The 23,094-nt window shown below is 52.5% G+C and overlaps 2 protein-coding genes across 7 annotated transcripts; both read right to left on the bottom strand.

Moving 5' to 3' along the window:
- Positions 1 to 1,734: 1,734 nt before the first annotated feature.
- MRPL28 (mitochondrial ribosomal protein L28) lies at positions 1,735 to 4,814 on the bottom strand. Its single transcript, XM_065732396.1, has 5 exons — positions 4,527 to 4,814; positions 4,298 to 4,450; positions 3,952 to 4,086; positions 3,201 to 3,287; positions 1,735 to 2,120 (listed from the first exon to the last, which is right to left on the bottom strand). Exons 1-5 carry the CDS (start codon positions 4,812 to 4,814, stop codon positions 2,028 to 2,030), a joined length of 756 nt encoding a protein of 251 aa, XP_065588468.1. The 3' UTR covers positions 1,735 to 2,027.
- Positions 4,815 to 6,947: 2,133 nt separating this feature from the next.
- PGAP6 (post-GPI attachment to proteins 6) lies at positions 6,948 to 21,460 on the bottom strand. Of its 6 annotated transcripts, none has more exons than XM_065732394.1 (13): positions 21,289 to 21,460; positions 16,799 to 16,976; positions 15,585 to 15,792; positions 15,361 to 15,494; positions 14,703 to 14,968; positions 13,238 to 13,548; positions 12,468 to 12,561; positions 11,810 to 11,933; positions 10,924 to 11,060; positions 9,320 to 9,498; positions 8,780 to 8,926; positions 8,223 to 8,339; positions 6,948 to 7,776 (listed from the first exon to the last, which is right to left on the bottom strand). In XM_065732394.1, exons 1-13 carry the CDS (start codon positions 21,380 to 21,382, stop codon positions 7,480 to 7,482), a joined length of 2,286 nt encoding a protein of 761 aa, XP_065588466.1. In that variant the 5' UTR covers positions 21,383 to 21,460; the 3' UTR covers positions 6,948 to 7,479. The 6 variants fall into 6 exon arrangements, 3 of the variants coding, with proteins under 3 accessions (XP_065588466.1, XP_065588465.1, XP_065588467.1); XM_065732393.1 differs by lacking the exon at positions 21,289 to 21,460 and adding an exon at positions 19,718 to 19,859 and having other exon boundaries at positions 16,799 to 18,121; XM_065732395.1 differs by lacking the exon at positions 21,289 to 21,460 and adding an exon at positions 19,718 to 19,859 and having other exon boundaries at positions 16,795 to 16,976.
- Positions 21,461 to 23,094: the final 1,634 nt, after the last annotated feature.

The following is a 23,094-nucleotide window of genomic DNA, read 5'->3' as shown; positions in this document are numbered from 1 at the left end:
CAGGCTCCCTGCTAGCTGCCAAGTGCAGAATCCATTCAGCCACCATAACTGAGGCAGGATGATGCACGCCTCTAACACGAGCTTTGCAGAGCCTGCATTAGCCCTGCCCCAGTGGGACAGGAGCTCTGCCCTCCATTTGGCCAAACCCATTGCCCCCACCTCCTTCCCCCTTCCAAAGATGGCAAATCCTGCAGGACACACACACTTGACGAGAAGTGCTGAGAACAGAGCCACCTCCAAGGACAGCGTGGGGCGACACAAAGCCAAAGCTCTCCCTTGAGGGATACGGGCACCACAGGACTGCAAGAGCACTTTCTGTACCTAAAACCTTGGCCCAGGTAGAAGGAGCTGATAGTTGCCCCCCAAGCCATCCCAAACACCCCCACCAACACAGAGCAGAGCTGAGATGCCAGGACGTGGCAGGTCCAACCACGCGGCCCCAGAACCAGCATGTTCCAGCATGGTGATGGACAGAGCCACTGGTGGCAGCTTTGCTCAGAGCTGCTTTAAAATGCATGAGCTGAGCTGGCCCTAATGATGAGCAGAGCTGTCAATGAAGAACTTGTCCCAGCTAATTATCTCTAATGAGGGCAGAGTGTCAGGGTCCCTGGAGGAGCTGGGCAGCAGCTTCCTGCTCTGCTCAGTTGCGGGAGAGGGGGAAGTTAAGCAAATGTCATTGTGTTGGCCTGGCTAAGAAATCATTAATTAGGCAAATATGACCTTCTATGCAAGTTTGCTCTTGGGAAAGCAAGAGCTTTTGGACTCAGCAGAGCTGGGACATGCAAGCAGGCTGGAAACACCCCAGCTTCTGCCACCCAAGCTGTCCCCAGCAGTGCTGAGCCTCCTGCTCCCACGCAGGGCAGCCGTGCTCATCTGCTGGCTGATGCAGTCTGCAAGGGCTCCAACACAATCCCAGGCCCCCAAAGCAGCAGATAAGCCTGTTCTTTACCTCGACCTCTCTCATCCCCAGCCTTATAAAGGTTTTGTGCCTACCCAACAACCTCCTGTGCAGCACCTCACTGAGTCTTAAGACTGGAGAAACACCAGGAATTTCTGCTTCTCTGTAGTCCTTCATTTCAGCACAAAGGGGAGCAGCCACACACTTCTCTTCAGGCTCATCTTCTCTCTCATCGTGGCTCAGAAACCAAAGCAGCATGTTTGTCCTTATATACTAGAGAGAGGAAGCATAACTCATCCCCAGATGTGGCTGAGGCAAAATCTCTTACTGGGTGCAAGCTACACTCCAGAGACCAAGCTTATACAAGGTACATCCAGTAAGCTCTGTGCTTGTCCCTCACCTCCTACCTGGAGGGCAAAGGAGAACTGCTTTTTCTCCAGCCAGAAAACCAATGCAGGACCATGATGTTTACAGAGAGCATCAGTGATACACACTGCTGGTTCACTGGCATGTAACTAAATGCTTTTAAGTCCCTCATCTCCAGAGAGCAGCAAAGGCCTGAACATCCATTTTAACTCCATTTTTTTTTAAGATCTAAGATGGAAAATCCATCATCTTCAAACAGAAATGGCAATGGTACTCATGAGGTTGGAGTGGACAGCAACTGCAGCCAGGGAGCTCAGCAGGCACAGGCTGCAGAATGCAATCTGAGGTCGTTTTCAGGGCACATCTTCTCTCCTCTGCAGAACAGAACCATGGGCTGATGCACCACAGCTACATCCTGCAGTTCCTGAAACACTAACGACCAGTGAGTATCAGAGAAAAGTTTACACGTATTCTCAAGATACATAATATTTCATTTCATATCAGGATCAAACTAAACAGCAATCAACTGCTTGCACAGGCAGAACCACCACGTGAAGTCAGTCTTACAAGAATGCTTTCAGAGGACTGAAAACTTTTCCTCAGACAACAGGGACAATTCCTCAGTTGAACTTAGGCTGCTGTTATAAGATGTTGACAACTGCAATGTTCCTGGGCATGCTCATTACATTGCTTCTTCCACAAGTGTGGTTCACACAGAGGGCTCTCTGAACCCCACAGCTTCACCTGTAGCAGGGATTTTGCTCTAGACATTTCTTTCCTTCTCCTTCTCCAGTGCCTGTTGTTTCAGTTGGTTGACAAGTTCTTCAGCATACACCTTGAACAGTGGGACAGGGTCCTGAAACAAAGAGGAAACAAAGCTACTCTGAAAGCCTGAACCTGAGCAGCAGCAAGTGTAATGATGAGTGCCAGGAAGGTGCCCAGCTGTACCAACCCTAACCTCACACACGTGCTTGCAAACTGTGCATCACTCATCCAGTATACAGCCTGACAAGGGCAATAGAAAGCAGCTTGGGAAGTACCAGCTACAAGTGCAGGAAGAAAGAACACCCACAGCACTTCATCTGTGGTCTCTGATGTTGGTGAGATGGATGAATGCCTCATTCAAGACAAGGGCCTTCTCCCCTGCACGCAGTTGGGTCCAGAGAGCCAGTGCTGTAGGAGTGCTGATGGTTACAGTCAGTAGAAGATGGGCTGGGTTTTTGAAGTGCATGAATAAATCAACTTGCTATGCTACTCCTCTACATAGAGCTGCTGTTCAGCTCTGTAATGTGGCCTCTAAGATTACAGGAACCTCTGTGGGACACTCCTCAGCTTTCCTAGTTTTGCCCATCCATGAGAATCAACAGTAGCTCCCAGGGACTCCTTTCCTTCTCTGAACACTTGCCTCCCTTCTCCCACTGCCATCAGGGCTGCAACGAGGCATGTCAGAAGAACAAACTCCTTGAAGAAGCTGGAGCCCTACACAGTGCAGGGCCCAGCACTCCCAACAGGAGCAAACGTGTCTGGGAGAAATACCAGCAAGAGACCCTACCCCACCTCAGCAGCTCTCCTTGACACACTGCTTCTAACAAAGCTGCTGTGACAGACGGTCACAAAACTGAGTCAGCCCCAAATGTCATCCAAGTTGTACTGCAGAACACAGCCAAAGGCAATGATGTTTGTGCCAGCAGGGAGAGAATCACCCCCCCACTACACATCCATCCCCAGACTGGAGGGTCAGGTGTTACAAAGGATTTCAACACAGCACTGTCTTTTGAACTCCCAGATTTAAGTGGGCTCAAACAGCTCTCAGGGATTTTGGAGTGCTACTTCCTTAGATAAGGAGCACTCACAATGTTCAGATCAACTGCACACACAGCCCAATGCAGCTAAGATACCTCTGTGCTTGCAGGATAACTCTGCCTCAGAAACTCACCTTTTTTTCTAGAAGCCTCTGTTTTTCTATTGCTTCCTCTAAACTCAAACCAACCCATTCAGCTTCCTCTTCTGGAATCACAAATTCCTGTGATAAAAGGAAAACCAGGTGGATTAGTGTCTTCCCAGGTGAGTAACATGCAAATCTCCTCCAGGCCCACTCCCACAAGTGACCCAGCAGGAACGTTGCCACGGACAAGCCTGAAAGCACTGTTCCCCTCCTCATCCCACTTCCTGCAGCCAAAGTCCTCTTCAATGTACCCCTTTTCCCTTTGCATACAGCATCACATACACTGCTCTGCCTCTCTTCTGAACTGTTCTGTAGCTGCTTCTCAGCACAGCTCCACAGACTGTGGATGTCAGTGTTGTTTCTATGCTAGTGCCCATCATTGTTTACACAGAGTGAACCAAAGGCACCAGGCAGTCTGGGATCCTTGCCAAATTCCTGCCTGCTGTAGGCAGTGTGTGCTCCCACCAGTGCTCAGTGTGGGTTAACATCAAAAAGAGACGTTTGCCTTCCTATCTGCTCAGTAAGGAAACTACAGCAACCCACAGGGAGATGAGAAACAGCTGGCAGGGATGTTTAGAACTTCTGCAGCCATGCCTGTCACCCTGAACAGAGGAGGATGAGCTCACATGCACTGCAACACAGTCAATAGCACAACATCAGTGGGGATAAGCAGCAGACATCGCTGCAGTGCCAGAGCAGGGGTTGCAGGCACCAGAGCCAGGACCACAGGCCCGGCACGCACCTGGTACTTGTCATAAATTGCCTCTCTCCTGGCTGGGTCGTCAGGGTGCAGCTTGGGGTCCCTCCGTGCGAGTCGCAGTAGCATCGTTCGCTTCAAATCCATCCCCAACTTCGAGCACATATCCACTTTTGGGGTCTGGGGAGAGAAAGTGAATTACACTGACACACACAGGGCAGCGGGTATAGGACACGTGGGGGTGTCATGGTACGGGCAGTGCTGGCACTCCGCCCACAGGCCCCGGGACGGACACAGGGCAGAGGATCCTCTCAGCCGCCCCCAGAGCCCAGCGGCTGCAGCTGCCGGTGCAGGGGTGCCGAGGGCAGCCGGGGCGGCCCCGGGGCCTTGCCTTCAGGATGTAGAAGTCAAAGCCGTAGGCCTGGTCGATGAGGTCCAGCGTGCGCATGGTGACGGTGATGGTGAGCTTGGCGTCCAGGATCTCGCTGTAGAACTGCCGCTCGAACAGCTGCGGCTTCCAGATCTTCGGCAACCGCGTGGAGAGCTGCGGGCGGGCGGGCGGTCAGGGCCGGGCTGAGCACAGCGAGCAGCCCGAGGGCGGCGAGGAAGGGCGGCCTCACCTTGTCGTTGCGCGCGTAGCGGAAGCCGCGGATCCAGCCCTCGCCGCCCCACAGCCCCTCGTCGGCGGCGCGCGGCAGGTGCACGGGCACCGGCACGTCCTGCACGCGCTCCCGCTCCCCGGTGCGCGGGTTCCGCCGGTACCGCACGCCCAGCGGCCGCCAGTGCACGGGCGCGGGCTGCGTGTCATCGCTGAGCTGAGCCAGGAAGTGCGCGGGCAGCCGCGCGCAGATCCCCTCCTGCAGCCGCAGCTTCGACCACAGCCGCGGCGCCACCTTGTGCAGCGGCATGGCCGCCGCCCGCTCCCGCTCCCAGAGGCGGCGGCGGCCGGAAGGGCGGGGCGGAAGCGGCCTCCCTCGCGACGCGGGCCGGCTCGACGGCGGCCGGCAGGAGCCAATCCGCGACCGCGTTCGGACGTCAGACCCCGCCCCGCTCACAGCAAGAGCGCGAGTCGAGCTTGCCCTCAGATACCATTCCGTTTATTAAATTATAAAATCGGAAGCTTTAAAATTTACCGTATAAAATAATCACAAGGTATGAACAGCAAAGAAAACCAAACCAAACCAAACCCCCCAAAATACCTTTTCTTCCGGACGCGGGGATTTAAACTCCGATTTGACCCGAAATGAGGAAGGAAAGGCCCTCCCCGGCCAACGCAGCCGAGCCCCAGCGCTAAAGGCCGCGGGAGGATTATTGCTTCAGTCGGTCGGGGCAGCACCGGTGGGCGCGGAGGGGCCGCTGCCGCCGCTGCGCACAGAGCACGGACGGAACGCGCAGGGGAAGGGCCCTGCGGCTCTGAGGGTGTTACACGGCGGCGGGGAAAGGGGGGACGGGAGGAGGTGGCCCCGAGCCCCTGCAGCCCTCTTAACGGCAAGGACGCGCTGCTGAGGCGTGCTCCAGCTGCTGGCCAGCAGGACCCCCCATCCCGGGCCTTTCCTGCCGAGCTGCTTTCCAGCTGGGCAGCCCCTGCACCCCCTGTTGGCGCCCGGGGCTGTTTGCTCCCCGGTGCAAAGGCAGAGGGTGGATTAGCAGGCAGATTAATTAGGTAGAGATTAGATTAATTGCAAGAAGTTAAAGTGCAGGGCTGAACAGAACGCTGGATGCTATTCAGAGCAAAGAAAGAAATCTGTCTCCTATGAGCTTGGAAGCGCTGTCCTTCGTTAATAGCTCTCTCCTCCCAAAAGGATCCCTGGCTCTGCAGACCAGTTGTGAGCATCAGACAGGAGCAACGCCGTGTGAACCTTCACCTTCCCCAATTAGACAGATTAAATGCCACACACATGGTGTTTGATCCCAGAGTGGGAGGATATGCACCAATTACTGGGGTCACAGTTGCATGGAAGTTAGTCAGCTTGCAGGCAGTCAGACCACAGGCTGCAACAAGAACACATGGTCATCAGCATCTCAACTATCTTAACTCTAGTGTAGAAAGGAGACCTTTGTACAGTCCTAAGATGATCTCCCTCAGCCATCCTCCGTGGCTGGAATAAACAGGCAGGGAACCATCTACTTGAGCCCTTATCTACATAATAAGGATGGGCAAAGACTACTTTCCTAGTTGCCAATTCTGTTTCTGGTCACACTTTCTTCTGTCTGAGTGCCCTCCAATAAGGCTAAGGTGAGACAGATGAACCCAAGGAGACTAAAGCTACCTTGGGAGCTCATGGAAGTGGTTCTTGGAGGGACTGGCACGCTTCCAATGGCCTGAGAGCAGCTGTGACTGCAGCACATCCAGCCCCACAGCAGGCCAAGTGCAGGGGTGGCACGGCTCCAATGTGATGCTGTATGCGAGGACAGGAAAGGTGCTGGGTGCAGCACACATTCAAAGCACATGTTAACAAACCTGCTGTAAGACCACACTGTGCTATGATGACTGCAGGACTGGAGCATGCCTTCAAGCTCTGGGTTCCAGCTCAGCACAGGTTGACCCTAACACAGATACAGAGTGAACTCTTGCTGACAAAGGTGCAGGAATTGGGGGTAGTGTAACTAGCTCTAACTTGCAGGTGAAGTACCTCAGCCCACCACCAACCATGCTGGAGTCCAGAGGGACACTCTGCCACCTGTGTCAGCTGGGCAGAGCTGCTGCACCCGCAAAAGAAAGGAAGACAGCAAATACCTGAACGTGAGAAGAGGAAGGGGAACGGTACGGTAGCCTAGTTCCTTCCAGATGAACTAAGAAGGACAAAAGGAAAATTTAGACTAAACTCGCACTGCTGTGTGTGTCACAGTTCTGAGGCAGATGCTGCTGATGCTCTTTTTTTCACTTTTCATTTTTTTCACATTCTTGGCAAGTCTGATCCTGAATACAGGGCCCAAGTTCAGGTCTCACTCATCCCCTCCAGAAACAGGACAAGGTAAGAGCAGCATCACTTGTTTCAAAAAGAGAGGGGCTCTAGACTGATGCTGAGATCAGCATGCTGTGATTAGCTCCCTGCCTTTCAGCACCAAGAGCAATCAAAAGCATCTACCTCCAGGTCAGGGGCAGAAGAAAGCTGTTCTTCTCTTGACAAAGCAAATTGTGATTGCAGGATAGCAGGGGAAAATCTCTGTCCCACAGACCCCTGCTAAGAAAGCGAGTGCAGGGAAGAGCCCTGCAGACTCTGGCTCCAGGGTAGCATGGGCTGAGTCCAAACCTTATTGATACAGTAGGAAAGGAAGAAGGGTTGGCAATTTCCCCCAGGGCCATGGGGGAGGTGTTGGGCAGACTGCTCCTTGATTTGGAACCATGAAGAGCCTGCCTCATCCCAGCAGAAAAGCGGAGGGGGCCTCAAACTTGCCTTCACAAGACAAGCCCACCGTCTTCATCTTTAAACCCAGTGCAGCTAACTGTGCTGCCCCAGACAGTGAAAGAGCACAGAAGATTGCCAGTGTGCTACAGAGGGGCAGCCCAGGCTGGCCTGGCAAAGAGCAACCTTACCAGCCCTTCACCTCTGGGACATGGAGCCAAGCAGCTCAGGTGACAGCGTAGAGCTCCTCACGGTCATTCTGGCAGATCTGATAACGACATGTGAGCTTCTGAGACCAGGCCCAGGGCTTCTTATGCTTGTCCCGAGGTGGAAGCAGGAAAGCAACACTGCCAGCCACCAGCACATGCCAGATGCTGTGAGTGTAGTAATAGTTCTCATTGGTTTCCATGAACGCATATACTGAGATGGCGATGAAAGCCAAAGTGATCCCTGGTAGGAGGTAGAAAACCCATCGCTTCCACGAGGAGGGGTAGCAGTGTCTGCGCTTCACTCCGTGGTAAACCTGGAAGTGTGAAAGCACAGAAGGGTTAAAGGCTCCACAGCAAGAGAGTATGCCTCTGGAAAACTTCAGCCTCCCTCCATCTTGGGCTGGATGCAGGACTCGCATCCAGCTGCAGCACCAAAGCCCAGCAGGAAGAGGGCAATGCTGATGCCAGAGTTCCTGTCCAGGGCATAGGCAACAATCAGCCATTCTGCCATGACACTGCAGCCACCAGCACCATCTAAATCGGAGCAGCAGCAGCTGGACCCTGCTGAGATCCATAAGCAGGTGATTTCTCAGATATTGGAAGGATGGAAGGTAAATTCCTTGCCCTATGCTCTGTCCATCAGGGCGTTTCAAGAAAATCAGGCCTGTGTGTGGATGGGCTGGCATCAAGGGACTGCTCCGCCACCATTTTCTCTGGAGGGGAGCATAGGGCAGTAGGTTATCTGGCTACCAGTACTCACCCATGCTGAGATCATAATGACAAGGGCAAACAGGCAGGGACCCATCATGTTCCACACCCCTCTGCGGTCCAGCTGCAGGGACATGGCGATTAGCAGTGACCCCAGGACAAAAAGAACCTGTGAATGAGACAACATTACAAATATCAGCAGTTCATCCTCCGCCAGTGCACAGCTGGCCACGCCAAAGGCCTAAGACAGGGAGAATGTTATCTGCTGGTTGGCCCAGCTCTGCACACATGACTGGGGAGCACCACCTTTAGAAGGAGAAACGAGAGGATCCACAAATCTTTCACCTCAGCCCCTTCAGGGCCCAGTACCTACAAACAAGCATTCAGGCTCACAGTCCAGGCTCCTAGGATAAAACAACACCGGATTAAAAATTAGAGTGGCATTGGATGACAGTCTTTGTTACCAAGATGGGTTATCCAGGGAACCTTGCAAACAGCAGAGGAGCTGTTGAATGTGCTGTGTTATTAAAGTGCTGCCACAAGAGGGCACAGCACGGCCACCTGTGGCCCTGCAGCACGGGGATACCCGCAATGCAATCTGGCACTCACGTATTTCAGAATCTTCTTCACCCGGGACATGCACAAGATGGTCACCCAGATGGACACCACAGAGCCCAAAAAGTCACAGTACTGTAGCGTGTCGTAGTCCATAATGCACATCACAGCGATTCCTGGCTGGTCACATGCATGGTAGAACTGGAAGAAAAACAAAGCCTAACACGAATCCAGCACCACCACACAGCTTTCTGTAAAGATGCAGAAGAATGGTAGCCAGGATCCCTCCCCTCCTGGCAGCGTCCCCAGGGAGCTCCTGGCATTGTGCTGGGTTCCCATCCTGGTTCCCTGGGGTCTGCTCCCAAATGGGAGCACCTGCAGCATGGGTGGAAGAACCCAGTGCAAATAACACTTCAGCCAAGCTCAGAAGGGGCAGGACATGCCCATGGAGGTGCATGTCCAATGATCCTAGAGGCATCTTGGAGCTCCAGGATGGAATTCTCCACCAAAGAGCAGGCACTGGACTAAATGCTCCCCAAACTCCTGATACTAAGGGGGAACTGGCAGGGGGACCCGACAAAAAGCAATCCCTACCGTGGAGAAGAACATGGTGTAGGTGTAGACAGAGGCCTCCACCAGGTAGTATCGATAAACAGCAACCACTATTGCAGGCAGGAACATGAGGTTACTCAGCGTGAGCAGGAGGGTGGCCAGGTTCTGGGCACCAACAGACTGGGCCTTGGTATCGTCTGTGCAGCTCCACCCGCTCCAACCTGCACAACAGAGAGGACTTTGTGGATCTCATGCCCCACCTTGTACTCCTGCAGAACGCAGCAGGAGCCTAGAACACCTCCCAAGCCTTGTCTCCACTGCCCTGGAAGGCAGCACATCAGGAGGAGGAAGAACAAACCCATGTGCCCCATGGGAGCCCATCAGACGCCCAGCACCTGGGGCAGCTCACAGAGAGACTGATGTTTCACTGTGGACCCAAAGAGCATTTACACTAAGCAGCTGATTTTAACTGTTCTGATGTTTTCAACTGCTGTCTAATGAGTTCTGCTGCCACAGCCCTTCTTTCTAATATGCTCTATCAGCCACTTAATATATTTTTTTTAATTCAAGATTAGGATGTCTATATCCTCCTTTTGGAGAAAGGTCAGTCACAGGGCAGCCTGGTTACATGCAGACACTCCACTGTCAACAAGAATAGTTAAGAGTAGCATCCATCCCATTACAGTGCCACAAGACCACCACCCAGCAGCTCTGCCTCCTTCCCCCTGCTGTCCCTGCACAGCCCACAGGAGGCCGCTCTCTTTCAGTTTATTTCTGGGTCATGAATATTCAGCTGGGGCATTTTGCTCCAAGTGATTCAGCAGAAAGCTGCCCTCAGCCTGATTCCTCATTTCCCCTGGGGTGCTGTACACTTCCCAGAACATGGCACCCTTTGAGGAAATTAGGATGTCGTTCTGTCACAGTCTAAGCCTAGCAGCAGAACTGCAGAAGGCAGCAAGGGCACCCTGGCTCAGGTCCAAAGCAGCAGTGAACCATGTTTCACCTTGTCCTTCTGCTAAGAACAGATACAGGGATCCATCCAGGCACAGAACAGCTATCATCTTCCCTAAAGCTAGTGACTTCTGCCTAGTTCTCCTATGTCATTATGATTAGCAGCTGACATAAACGTGCCTCCTTCAGGGGCACCTCTGAGCATAAGTGTTGGCTGGAATTCTGGCTCTTGGCATGAGACAGCACCACAGCAAAGCACAGACATTGCCAGCCCAGTCTCATCATATCCTGTACCAGGACACTACGTAATACACTGCTGTGAGAGGTAGGCTCTGATGCTGACACTTTCAGGCAGCCCTGCCAGCATCCTGATCTCTTTGGGGATGCTCAGAAGCACCTCTCAAGGCCACTGGGGACACAAAGCTGGAAGAAAAATTACCATTCAGCTGAAAACTGTTTTCAGCCTGATTCACTGTTCCCCATGGGGAGCTTCCCAGAACCTGACACTCCTCAGGGAAATCAGGACACTGTCCATAGAGGGCACCACAGGTACAGAGGGCACTTTGGGCAGGCACTGTGATTCCAGGATGTCTGTACAGAGGTGACAGTCCTGGCTCCCCTATTTAAACAACAACATGGAAGAATGGCCTTCCCGTGGGGGAAGATAGCAAGGCCTTTTAGGAAAATGCACTCACCAGCTTTACAGCTGCAGCCAGCATAGAGGTAGCCATGTCTTCTCAGGAGACTGCACTGTCCATATGGCCCACAGTCGTTGAAGCAGGGGGTGAGGTATGCTATGACGGTCACTTTGGCTTCTGCGGCGTTACATTCACTGCAGTGAGAAGAGGCTGTTGGTACCCTGGCCCTTCTGGGCATCCTTGTGCCACAGGAGCACTCTGCTTGAGGGTTTTAGAAAGCTCTTGCCCTCACTGTGTCATGCCATCAAGCTGCTCCCACTCACATGAGCTCTTTGTTTCAGCAGAGGGACCCTCACACCACAGCCAGCTGTGGATCTGCTTCATGGCTCCCAAGAAGAGAGACTCCTTTTCCACTCAGACTGCCAACCGATGTACAGGCAGGCCTCAACTCTTCCACAGACCCCGTAACAGTCTCAGATTCTCATGACTGGTTCTCAGACCCCGCAATTGCCAGCACCATTCCACAGAGCATGCTTGACTCCTTACACAGATGAATCACCAGGAAGGCAAACTGCTAGACTATGAAAGCAACTGAGTGCATTTCGAAGACCCCTTGAGGAAGTAACAGCATTCTGATTTACAACACTGCTCTCTTCAATTTATCACCTCAACATACATCTGGGAAAGCTCGTCCAAGCAGGCTCTACCACCCACATGCAGTCAGCGTGAGACACAGCAGGTCACCACCAGACAAGCTGCTTGAAGTCTTATCACAGAGCAGCACTGCCACTCACCTCTTTCCTCACTCTCTGTAGCCACTGCATTGTGCCTGTGGCAGAAGGCAGGACAGTGGGTTTGGTTTTGCTTACATGAGTCAAGGGCAGCAGGACCTGGAGGTACAGTGCTTTGCATCAGCCTCATGGCTGGATGACACACCACTCACCTCCGGCCCTTTGGGCAGATGAGCTGCAAGGAAAGGAACCAGTCATCTGTCTGTGGGTACAGGACAATCAGCATTGCTTCCGCAGAGGACGTGCTCACACTCAGAGGGTAGCCCTGGAAGAAAGCTTAAAGAGAAGAGGGTGTTGTGAGATATCAGGACTTGGAGATAAGGGCCTGCAGCAATCCTTGACTTAGACCAGCTGCACAGGAATCAGTTGCTCCTACAGATCCTTACTCCCATCCTCACAGGACACTGAGGCATTGAAAGAACCTGCCTAGACAGCACAAGGCATGTGGAACAGCCTGTTTGCTTGCTTAGTCCTCCAATCTAGAGTTCAGCTTCTCTGCACACCAGCAAGGCCCTGACTAGCTCCAAGCCTGCCAACAAAGCTGGAAGAGTCTCAGTTGCTAACCACAGTTAGGGTTTAATTGATGGAGCCTGGTTCCTGGTTCCAGACGAGCATCTGCACCCTCACACTACAGGGCATTCACCATAACTGTGTGATGAAGGCCATAGGAGGGCTTGTACCAAAATAATCTTCCCCAATACACTGCACAAAGGACTTGAGTCAGTTAGCAGCTCCTAAAAGCAAAGGTCTAAAAGCTTAGTCCTGAGACACTGCAGCTGAGCTGGTGGTGGTTGTCAGTGGCTCTCATACCTGTGCTGCAGTTCTGTGTGGTATTGAGAGACAGCACCGGCGAAGCAGCACTCACACATGCTACCACAGTGGCATTGGCCTGGCTCAGCGACGTCTGTGCAAACAGAAAAATATCCCACATCAGAGCACCTCGATGCCACCCCCCACACCCCATTCATCTTCCACACTGCTCACAACCTATGGGAGCAGCAGGTGAGAATAAAACCTGCCGACCAAAAGTCATCCGTCTATTCCCCAGCTCTTTCTGGCCAAACCTGCATTCCCCACACCCTGCACTGTCACTGCATTGTATTTTTTGCTGAAAGGCACAGGAATAGAGCTTCCCAGGGAGATTGCATGCTGGAAATGCTTCTCAGATGGAATATTTACACCAGGAAGGCATTTTCTAGCTCTTCCAACATTTTCAGAGAAATAATTTCTAAGTGCCACCAGAGGAGTTTGGGAATCAGCAACTCAGGAAATCCCTGGGTTTCCCTGTCAGTTTGCTCTCGTGGCAGCAAAGCTCTAGGCTTCCGTGGAAGAGATGGAAAGCAGCTGCTTCTCCATTTCCCCTGACACCACATTCCAGTAAGCTGTAGCATTTGAACTGGAACTGGCAAACAGGACATGCTGTAAATAGCTAAAACAGGACGAGAGTGCTTCACAACATCGAAAAAGGAAGGCAAATAGTCCCACTGGTACCTACAGCCCCTTGAATTTACCCAGGAGCTGGGACAGAGATAAGCACTGCAAAGAGAAGAGAACCACACACGTGAAGAAGCTTACTGCACCTTGTTAAGGAGGAGATTCACCACAAGGGAACCCCCGCTGTCCATGCCACTGTTCAAGTTGAGGAGAAGGAGGGTTGGGAAGATGGAATACACAGCTACACTGGGACCATTCAAGAGCCTGTACCGCACAGACACCACATCCAGGTCCTCACGAACAACAGGCTGGCTCTGGAGGCAGAAGCTCCTCTGGTCAGAAGCGTTGCGCAAAGCCATTCCTGTAGGTGGGGTGGGACTCCCTGGTCCAGAACCAGCCTGGCTCTGGTTTAGGCTGCTGAAGTTAAGGAAAGAACTGGTACTTCCTGGTCTACAATCTGTTAAGCAAAAAAGTGGAGAGGAATCAGCACAGTCAGAACTAGCATCTCAACCAAGGCCCCAGTAACTTCAAGACCTTCATGTTATAGCACAAACTGTGGGGTATTTCAGCTGGTTCAGGCACTTCAGAATTTGCTACAGACCCTGAAAGGCACCATCTTTGCTGAGGAAACCCTAGTATCACATCCAAATGTGGGACACTGACAAAAGCCAGACAAATGGTACAGTGCATGACACTATTCTGGAGATGCTGAAAAACAGAAAGGAAGCAGAGGAACTGAAGAAGGAATAATACATAGCATCACAACATCAGTGTACCCAGCAGACAGGCATATTCAATAGGCATTGACTGAGCACAACACTTAAGCATCCCAGAACCACAGGCTGCAAAAATGGCTCTAGTTGCTTCTCAGACCTGGACAGAGAAGCTAATTCAGCCCCAGCTACAGGCACAAAACACAAAGTCACAGTGACTGGAGCCAAACGTGACAGTTGGATCTCACTGCTGGAGCCTGTCCGTAGTTCCCAGAGACTCTAATGCCCCTCTCATAGCTCAGCTGCCAGTGTCAGGCCCTAGCCAAAGAATACTTTTAAAAATGCACCTAGCTGGTGAGCTCCAAGCTCCAACACTCAATCTGAGATCAATGTCATGTTACAAGAGAACACAAAGGTGTTTAATCACAGCCACAGGACCTTGTGACCTCCAAAGGCACACGAAATTGTGACATCTCATTACAACACAAATTACCCTAAGTAAACCTCCATGAGATGGTTTCCCATCTGAAGCCTGCTTATGGCCAATAAGTAGTCAGCACACCATTAGAAACTAGTGTAATTTCGAGTAGATGCCGTCCCCACCAGATTTTAAACCAGACACTGCTTTCCCAAACATCCTTTGGAAAATTATCACTGCTTCAGACATCCTGAACTTCTCAGGCATTTCCAAAACAGGCAGGTGTTGGTTGAATACTGGAGCCTACTCTTTTAACCCCCAACCAACACCTAGATCTTAGCCCTCAAGATTATATCCAGGCAAACAGCATGCTGGGGAACACAGGACACTAAGCCATTCACACAAAGGCTCAAGAGACATAGCAGACACAAAATTCTCGCTGGTCTCTTCCCCACGTGGCTGGAGAAAATGGAAGCTCACCTGTGAAAGAAGCCAGCATCTCCAATGACACACTGGCATTGGCAGTGCCAAGACTCTCCACCATGATCTGCAACCACTTCTCCCAGGGGAGCGAATCCAGGCTTATGCTGCAGTTCACATTCCCCGTGCAGGTGACGATCCTCTGGAAGGACTGTGGCAGTGTGATTGAGCCCAGCACTACCCGCACAGCACATGCTTTCCGCTCACTTGTCACACAGCTTCGCAGCTCAAACCACATTCTGGCAGCGTACTTGGGAACAAAAACCCTGCAGGAAGAGGAACCAGCCACTTGCACGGTTTGTACTCTGAACAAAGGACAGCCACAACCCACCACAGAATCCCAGACAAGAACTAGAATGCCCTGATTTGTGTCGTGAGTATCATTCCCAGGGGAAGGGTCTCTCATAGCTGACAAACTCCCATAGCTAAACCTTTAAATCTACCTGCAAAGATTTAGAGAAGGGCCCTCACGTGCAGTACCCATACATACCTCATCACCCTGCCACATGGAGCTGGTTAAAGGCCCTTGAGATCCAGAGCACAATCCAGTCCAGCCCAGCATGGAAACAACAGTGGCTTACCCTAAGCAGCACCAGTGAGAAATCTAACCCCCCCCCACCTGCAGCCCCAAGTGTTTCCAGCCACTGCTCTCACTCACTTGACATGCAGTGGCTTAGCAGGTGAGACGATGGTTTGTGGCATGGCAACACCAGGCTCCAGAACAGGCATATCAGTGAGTCTAAGCACAAACATATCTGCCTGAAACATATAGGTGCATGGAGTGGAGAAACCCTGCAGGAGGGGAGAGCAGACTGGTCAGCTGTGGCAAGACGCACTGGACAGAGTATGCTGGCTGTACGAGGCACTCATCAGAGCCCTTACCTTCACTTCAATTCTGCCAGCAGCCTCGGGGAGATGTGCAGCAATGAACCAGTCTCCTGCAGCAGGGGTAGTGATGTTCACAAAGGTGGTGTTCTGCACTGTGCTGCTCAGAGTGATGCTGATGTTATAGGAAGGTCGGACGGTTGCATTTGCAGGAAAATGAGTGCCCAGTGGATTAATCACAGGAGGGGCTCCGTAGCGAAAGTGCCTGCAAGAGAAACCAGAATCCAAATAAATGAAAGGATGTAAATACATGTGCAAGATAAACTGGAATACAAACTCATGAACAGATACCCAGGTTGGCCTGAGATCAGAGAGGGTGCAGGCTAGAAATAACCCGCATTTTAAGTGGAGCACAGAGCCATCATTTTCATTTGGTGAGGACTGGCTGGCATTACCTTATCTTGGACTTATTCAGCGATTGATTTAACTTGGCTGCTTATTAAGATAAGGATTTACATCACTCCATCAAGCCTGAAAGCAAATTTCCCTAACACTTACTGAGGTTAAGCCCCAATCACAAAACTGCTTTAAAAAAAAAACCAAAAAAAAAAAAACCAAAACAGAAAACAAGCATCAGCAAATTCCCTGTGTAGCCAGCTAGGCTAAACCATCAATTAAGAGCTTTCTTTTTATAGCTAAGATCTGCACCTTCCCCATTTCCACCCCTAAGAAGGGCAGTGATTAAAACATGCTCAGCGAGAAAGGCCTTTGTGACTGACTTCAGAACACCAGCACCTCTGCTTTCAAGATAAGTATCTCAAAACGTGAAATACCAGAAAAGTAGGCAGCTAAGTAATATAGGATATATTTATTTAACCTTTCTGGGATGCAGAAAGCACAATTGCTTTGGATCCTCTCAAGCCCTCTGCAATTCTGCCACCTCTTCTGGTACAGAAAGGTCCAGGAACACCTTTGTTTTTGAAGAGCAACAACAGTCTCACTGTGAAGCTCCCTCCAGTGTTTCTAAGGCCCCTCTTAGATGCTGCACTTTGATAGCTCCTTGATCCACGATAATAAGAAATGCTCAGGTTAAAACACACAGGTTAAAACCACAGATGCAGTGTAGTATAACATTAAGAAATTATGTTTGCTCCAACTGGAGAACAGATTCACAGCCTCCTGCAAACAAATGACTACAGTCACAAGTGGCAAGGACAAAGGAAAGACAAGAAAGAGTGCATGTGCAAGCACTGGTGCAGGGACATACATACACTGTGACCTCCATGCTGGTGCACTCAGGTTCTTTCCCCCTGGATGCCTGCAGGAGCCAGCGAAGCAGCACGGTATCTTCTGGCACGTGGAAGTGGAAGACCTTGGCGTTCCCATACCAGCTGTAGAAGGACAGCCTCTGTGCACTCTGCGAGAAATACTCGGAGACAAACAGGGAGCCTGAAGGGGAGAGAGCATAGCAGCTGCTGGGGTGGCTGGGGGCACTGGGTACACTGCACCCACAGGAGCACACAAGAGTTGTAACGGCACTGGAGACGAGCCCTTTGTGTCCCTGACTTCTCAGCCCAGTTCCACTAGATATTCTGTGAGCTACTGAGCTCCTCCCAGTCCAAGGAATGAGATGAGACTGAGTAACCAGAGCTGCATTGATCTTCACTGCAAAACTGTCACCTACAGCCAGAGAGCAGTGAAAGAGCCTCAGCCAGCTCCACAAAATGTGAAGACGACAGCAAGAGCTGTGTCTGGATCTGTTTCTGCTGAGCACTTGGGCACACTGGCTGAAGACACGTGCTCTATACAACACACTGTCTTCCTGTGACATGCAACACGATGAAAATCCACACGCTGCAAACATAACTTTGCTCTCAAAGGTATACTTTACAGTGTCTAAAGACATTCACACCTGGAGGAAAGGCTGCTGGAATAAGTGACAACAGCCCCAGTGTAAGGACCGTGCAAAAGGACAAGAGTCATTCAGTGAGAGTGCCATAGGACTAACTAGAGCCTTCATCCATCCCTCTGCACAGTTGTGCCTACAGATCACTCCCAGGCTGCAAATAATTCAACATGCAGAACTACACTGCTGTCACTGCCAGCAAGAAATCAGCCAGACTACATCAGGGATCGAAAAGGAACATCATATCAGGATAGGGAACAGGGCAAATCCGCACTAGGAAGGGAGCCAAGGTCATTCTGTCCACCAGCAAATGAGGTTCCTCACACTCAGCAAGGTGAAGAATTTGCCTTCATATCTCAACACTGCCCTCCCCAGCGCTCCTTTTCTACTCTGGAATTGTGTGAAATGGAAAAAAACTCTGGTAGCTCTCAGGCTTGGAAGCACCACATGATCAGAAAATAAAGCAGCAAGTGTCGTGTAGCTCATCTTCATCACATGCTGCTCAGGGTCATGTGGAAACATGCAGGACACAGCTGAGTTTCAGTGAGGTGCCAGAAAAAGAGGAAAAAACGCTCCTCAGGCAGGAGCAGAGCCTTGGGTTGTACTTCATGCCAAGAGGAAACTAATCCGAGCAGGAAATACGATTCATGCCCCAGAGCAGGATGCATGCTGACCTGAACACACGGCACTGCAAAGAGACAGGAATAGTCATAATGGGTTTAATTTCTTGGCAAATTACCAAGCTAAAGCCTCCAGGCACATTGCAAACCCAACTGAGACAGGAGGAAACAGGAAGGCAAGAAATACCAGCCACACAGCTTTCACTGCTGTCAAAGAATAAGCCAGCAGGAGGATTTACTCTCCAAGGAAAAGGGCAGAGCACCACAGCTACAGGCTGCCCCAGCTGATGCTGGGGTCCTGCATCAGAGCCCACTCAGGGCTACACAAGGGCATCTGGCTGGGCTGTGCCCCAGCACAGGGCAGCACAAAGTCCTCACAGAGCAAAGCACAGCACACAGGCAGTCCTTGCACAGTGACAACAGCTGTCTGGCTACTTACTGTCCTCAGGTCAGGGTTAGGTCACTCTCTGGTCCAGCAAAGAGCAGACCCCACTGAAGGGACTCTTCAAGCAAACACAGATGTGATGCCAGTACAGTGTACGGGCTGCTACAGACAAGAGTGGAGGCAGGAATCAGCTGTGCTTTCCTACAAACCCAGTCTTATTTCATGCATAGGAACTACAGAAGAAAGAAGCCTTTAATCAGCAGCTTCTTTGCACCCAGTGGCACTCTGCATGCTCACAGTGTATTCATTTCTGGATGTCCATGGTGACAATTGGGTGCCAGCACAAGGCAAGGGTAGACAAAGACAGAGCCTGGATAGCTGTGGCCCTGCACGTCACATCAAACAGCCCAGGCAGGGATGAACTGTTCTGCCAACACCTGACAAAACCTGCTCCAGCCCTCCAGCCATGCTCTGCACGGCCAACAGCACCCACCAGCAGCTCCTCACCCTCAAAGGGCCACGGAAACAAAAGAATTATTTGTGAGAGTCTTTAGGGAGGAATAGAGGGCTGGCAGGCTGCAAAATTAAGAAGTCAAGCACGGGTCATATTAAGGATGGGTCGGTTATACTGACTGAAGTGCAGTTACAGCCTGAGGGAATGGCATAGACCTGGGCTCAGCATGTGACAGCTGACAAGGTAAGCACCTGAACCCACAGTACAGCAGTGTGGACAAAGTCCAACTGCACAGTTCCGCTTGGAGAGAACCAAGGCTCCACTCACAGGCTTCACTATGCTGGGCACCCAGGAAACAGATGAATTGATTCCTGCTTCACCCTCAGCCTGGGCTGAGGAGGAAATACTACATGCAGATAAAACATTATTAGTAGAGAAGAGCCAGAAAGACAGGTTATGTGCAAGTGAGGCATGTACTCCTGCACTCTATTTGCACTGAGAGGGCATTTCAGTATTGCTGTGCTCTGTGTGTGGCTGTTTCTACTCTGTTCTGAATGCTCTTCTTCTGAAGAGCATAGCAACACCTGGGAAGTCAGACCTGACTGCCCAGCCGTGCTCACAGCTCTTTGAACTCAACAAGGCAGTTGTGAAATCCCTGTGGGAAAGGATGGAAACTACATAATTTGATGCTGAACCACAGCCTCCTTCTAAAAGTTTCAAAAACGTGATGCAGAAAGCAGAAAAGATTTTAAGAAAACAAAGCATAAGGAGAGTCACAGATGCACAGAGGAGAGACATTCTTTGAATTCCTGAATAAAGAACCACCTGCGACAGCTTGGATTTGTTCATCCAAAGATTATCTCATCCTGCTTCTAGACATGTTGACTGCTGGTTTCAGGGCTCCCCATGAAAAGGACGAGGTCCCAGTTTCAGAGCAGATGCAAGCATCTCAGGGGCTTTGGAAGAGCCAGCAGGCTCAACACGGTGCAGAACTTACGTCAAGCAGCAGTTCTAAAGGGACATAAAGAATGCATGAAAACCCTGTGTACAGCTACACGGACAGTGATCAGTCTGACTCAACACAAGAGATGACTGTGGCAGGTTTTTTTGTGCTATTTATAATGTAACCCATGTCAAAACCCTATCTTTACATATCCCAGAAGGACTCCTCACTCCTCTTGGGAGGACCTGATCCTTAACAGCTCTCACATGCGATGTGGCATTCCTCTGATCTGGCAGGATGACGCCAAGAAGAACCTGATATCACACCTTGAACACAGGGGAGGTTCCTCAGGGCTGGGAACCCACCGAGCAGGATGTTGGAGCAGGGCTGGCCTTGGGGCAAAGTGACATCTCACCCTGGCGCCAGCAGCTCCCTGAGCAGTCTGTGTGCTCCATGGGCTATTTGAAGTGCAGCATGATAACCACTCTCAGCAGCTGATAACCACAGTTACATACACCTACCTCCACATCAGGGTGAAGAGAGCAAGCAACCTGTCATCCCTACACCTCTCCAACACCACAAGAAGTGTGGCTGGTTCTCCACAGGCTGAGGAAAAGCCCTTGGCAAGCATGGGTCCCCAGCACAGCCCCTGCCGTGCACACAGCGGGAGCTCCGGGCTCACTGCCACGAGGAGCAGCTCTCGCTCCTCCAAAACCATCGCACCTGCTTCCAGCCTGCTCCTGCCCATCCGCCTCAGCACAGCACCTGAGAAACAAAACAACTGCCACCACCACCAAGCACAGAGGGGAAAATCTGAGAGCCATAAGATGGCTTGGGTTGGAGAGGACCGTAAGGATGGTCGAGTTCCAGCCCCCGTGCCATGGGCTGGCTGCCCCTCACCACTTCAGACCGAGCAGGGCCGCAGTGGCACCCACAGCTCTCTGGGCAGCAGTGCCATTGAGTGAAAAAACATCTTAACCTAAATCTCCCTTTCAACTTAAAGCTATTCTCCCTTCTCCTGTCACTCTCAAGCCACGTATCAAGTCGGTCCCTCTCTCGCTTACAAGCTCCCCTCAAGGCCACCATGAGGTCTCCCCGGAGCCCTGTCTTCTCCGGGCCGCACGGGCCCACGTCCCCCAGCCTGGCAGCACAGGAGAGGCACCGCAGCCCTCGGCTCCATCCACGCCCGGGCCCCGATGTCCCCAGAAGGAGCCGGCCCGGCCCGACGGGAGCACAGAGGACGCTTTACACCGCGCGAAGCTCAGCGGCTCACAGCACCTCCCGGCTCCGAGCGGAGGGATCTCGGCACGCTGCACCTGACAAAGCTTTCCGCCCACCGCCAAGTGACGCTCGGCCCTCGCGGACCCTCAGCGTTCCCCGTGACGGGCCGGGCCCACCCGCCGGGCACATCGCAGCCCCGTCCCGCCGCACAGCCCATCGTGCCCGCGCTTACCGGCGCCGGTGCGGTCGCCGCGCCCCGCGGGCAGCGCCAGGAGCGGCAGCAGCGGCAGCAGCAGGCGCAGCGCCGGGCCGGCTCCCCGCGCCATGGCCGCCCGCGCTATCCCGGCATCGCCGCCCGCCGCCCGCCCCGAAGCGCCATCGCCGCCGCCGCCGCCGTCTCCTCCTCCTCCCGCTTCCGCCGCCGCCGCCGCCCCGCCCCGCCCCGCCCCCCGGGAGAGCCGGCAGCCGCGGCCGGCCCGGGGCTGGAGGGGGCACGGCCGTGAGGGAGCCCCCGGGGCAGCCCGCTGGGGACGCTGGGACGGATCCTGGCCCCGGAGCGCCATCGTGGGGACGGTCCTCAGGATGACCCGCCTGGTTCTGGGGGAGTCCTGACGGCACCCCTGTGCCCACGGATAACCCCGGGGAACCCACGGATCCGGAATTCACGCGATCCTGGCTCGTCCCCCTGGGAGCTCCAAAGCACCCAGGAGTGCCACGGGTCTCCGGTGCCGGCTCACCTCCAGCCGCCCTCCCTGCCCTGCCCGGCGCTCACAGCAGGAGCTCGCTGACCCTGCCCTGCCCCTCTCCCCGGGAACGGCAGAGGTGGGCAAACAAAGGGCTCGAAGCTCGCTGACGCCATCATCCTCAGGTGCTGGGACGCGGTGAGCCCCCACACCCTGCGGCGATGCTACCTGTGTACCTGCTGAGCTGCAGTAACACCGGGAAGTGCACAGCACCCCGCGTTTATTCTTGCCTCGGCTGCTGTGTACACAGGGGACGGGTTATTCGCCTCTTGCAAATAACCTTCCGTGTGTACCAAGGCTGAGAAAATCCCTTGTCCCCACTGAGCCGCCCCGGCTCAGTCACACCTCCGAGCCTTCGTGTTCCTAAGGACAGCAGCATCTTCCTGAGCTCATCCTGCACGGAGGTGATGCTCTGTTGTCACAAGTCAGGTTGGCCTTTAAAGTGAGGATGTGATCTCACTTTCATTCCGCCTCGAAGAGAATGTCAACAATTTCCGAGAATGGTTTTTTTTGTTGTTGTTTGTTTAGTGAACCGACAGAAATCCTTTATCTTCCTTGTGTACCATTAAAACTCCCACACATCTCCAGCGTGGGCTACATCTGGAATTTGCTAATTTGTGTGGGTAAAAGCCTATTGGGGGGTTTCTCTGGGGTTTGTGATGATTTTTGCAGCGCTTTTCCCGGCAGATAACCCAGCAGCAGTGATATCTGTCTTCTTTGGTGTTGTCAGCAAAAATCTCACTGTTTGGAAAGCCTCTGGTGAGCTTCTTTCTGTCTGCACCAGGGGAGGATGGCTACACCAGAGCTAGGGTTTCCATCCAGCTTAGGCAGTTGACTCAACACGGTGCCTGTGCCAACAGGTCGGGCTGGGCAACGCCAGGGCTGCCCACATGTGCTCACTGCTCATCAGCCCACCAGTCCTCAAGTTCAGCCTCTGCTCAGGAAGTTGCTAGTGGAGCAATCTGCTGTTGTGTGCATTTCCTACAGGGCTTCAAACAGGCCTGGGGAGAAACTGGAACTGTGTACTGAAAGCATTCCTGTCTGAAGGTATGACGTGGAAAAATAAGTAATGGTGCCCTGTCCAAACTCAGACCATGGAGCTTTAACAGTGCTGACCCATGAATTTTGATAAACACACGTCTACTATTAAAAAAGGCACTCAGCTGCTCAACTGTTGAAGGAGGCATAAAATCTTCCTGACTAAGCAGCTGCACATTTTGTTGTACTGCTTTCCATAAATCCGTCGCTGGGCTTCTCCTGGCCATAAGCAGAGAGCACAGAGCTGGCACAGCTGC

The sequence above is a fragment of the Cyrtonyx montezumae genome, unplaced genomic scaffold, assembly GCF_038088225.1.
Source record: "Cyrtonyx montezumae isolate F1298 unplaced genomic scaffold, pur_monq_1.0 scaffold_16, whole genome shotgun sequence".
In the NCBI taxonomy this organism is placed as follows: Eukaryota; Metazoa; Chordata; class Aves; order Galliformes; family Odontophoridae; genus Cyrtonyx; species Cyrtonyx montezumae.
This window is presented reverse-complemented; position numbering and strand designations above follow the sequence as displayed.

Excerpts from the sequence above, each read along its gene's own strand:
- PGAP6 (XM_065732393.1), bottom strand. The coding sequence starts at position 17,433 with ATGTCTTTAGACACTGTAAAGTATACCTTTGAGAGCAAAGTTATGTTT. Across the intron at positions 12,562-13,237 it reads TGAATCTCCTCCTTAACAAG|ACGTCGCTGAGCCAGGCCAA; the intron begins GTGCAGTAAGCT and ends CTGTTTGCACAG. Across the intron at positions 11,934-12,467 it reads CACACAGAACTGCAGCACAG|CTTTCTTCCAGGGCTACCCT; the intron begins GTATGAGAGCCA and ends CTTCTCTTTAAG.
- MRPL28 (XM_065732396.1), bottom strand. The coding sequence starts at position 4,814 with ATGCCGCTGCACAAGGTGGCGCCGCGGCTGTGGTCGAAGCTGCGGCTG. Across the intron at positions 4,451-4,526 it reads GCTACGCGCGCAACGACAAG|CTCTCCACGCGGTTGCCGAA; the intron begins GTGAGGCCGCCC and ends GCCCGCCCGCAG. Across the intron at positions 3,288-3,951 it reads CAATTTATGACAAGTACCAG|GAATTTGTGATTCCAGAAGA; the intron begins GTGCGTGCCGGG and ends CTTTTATCACAG.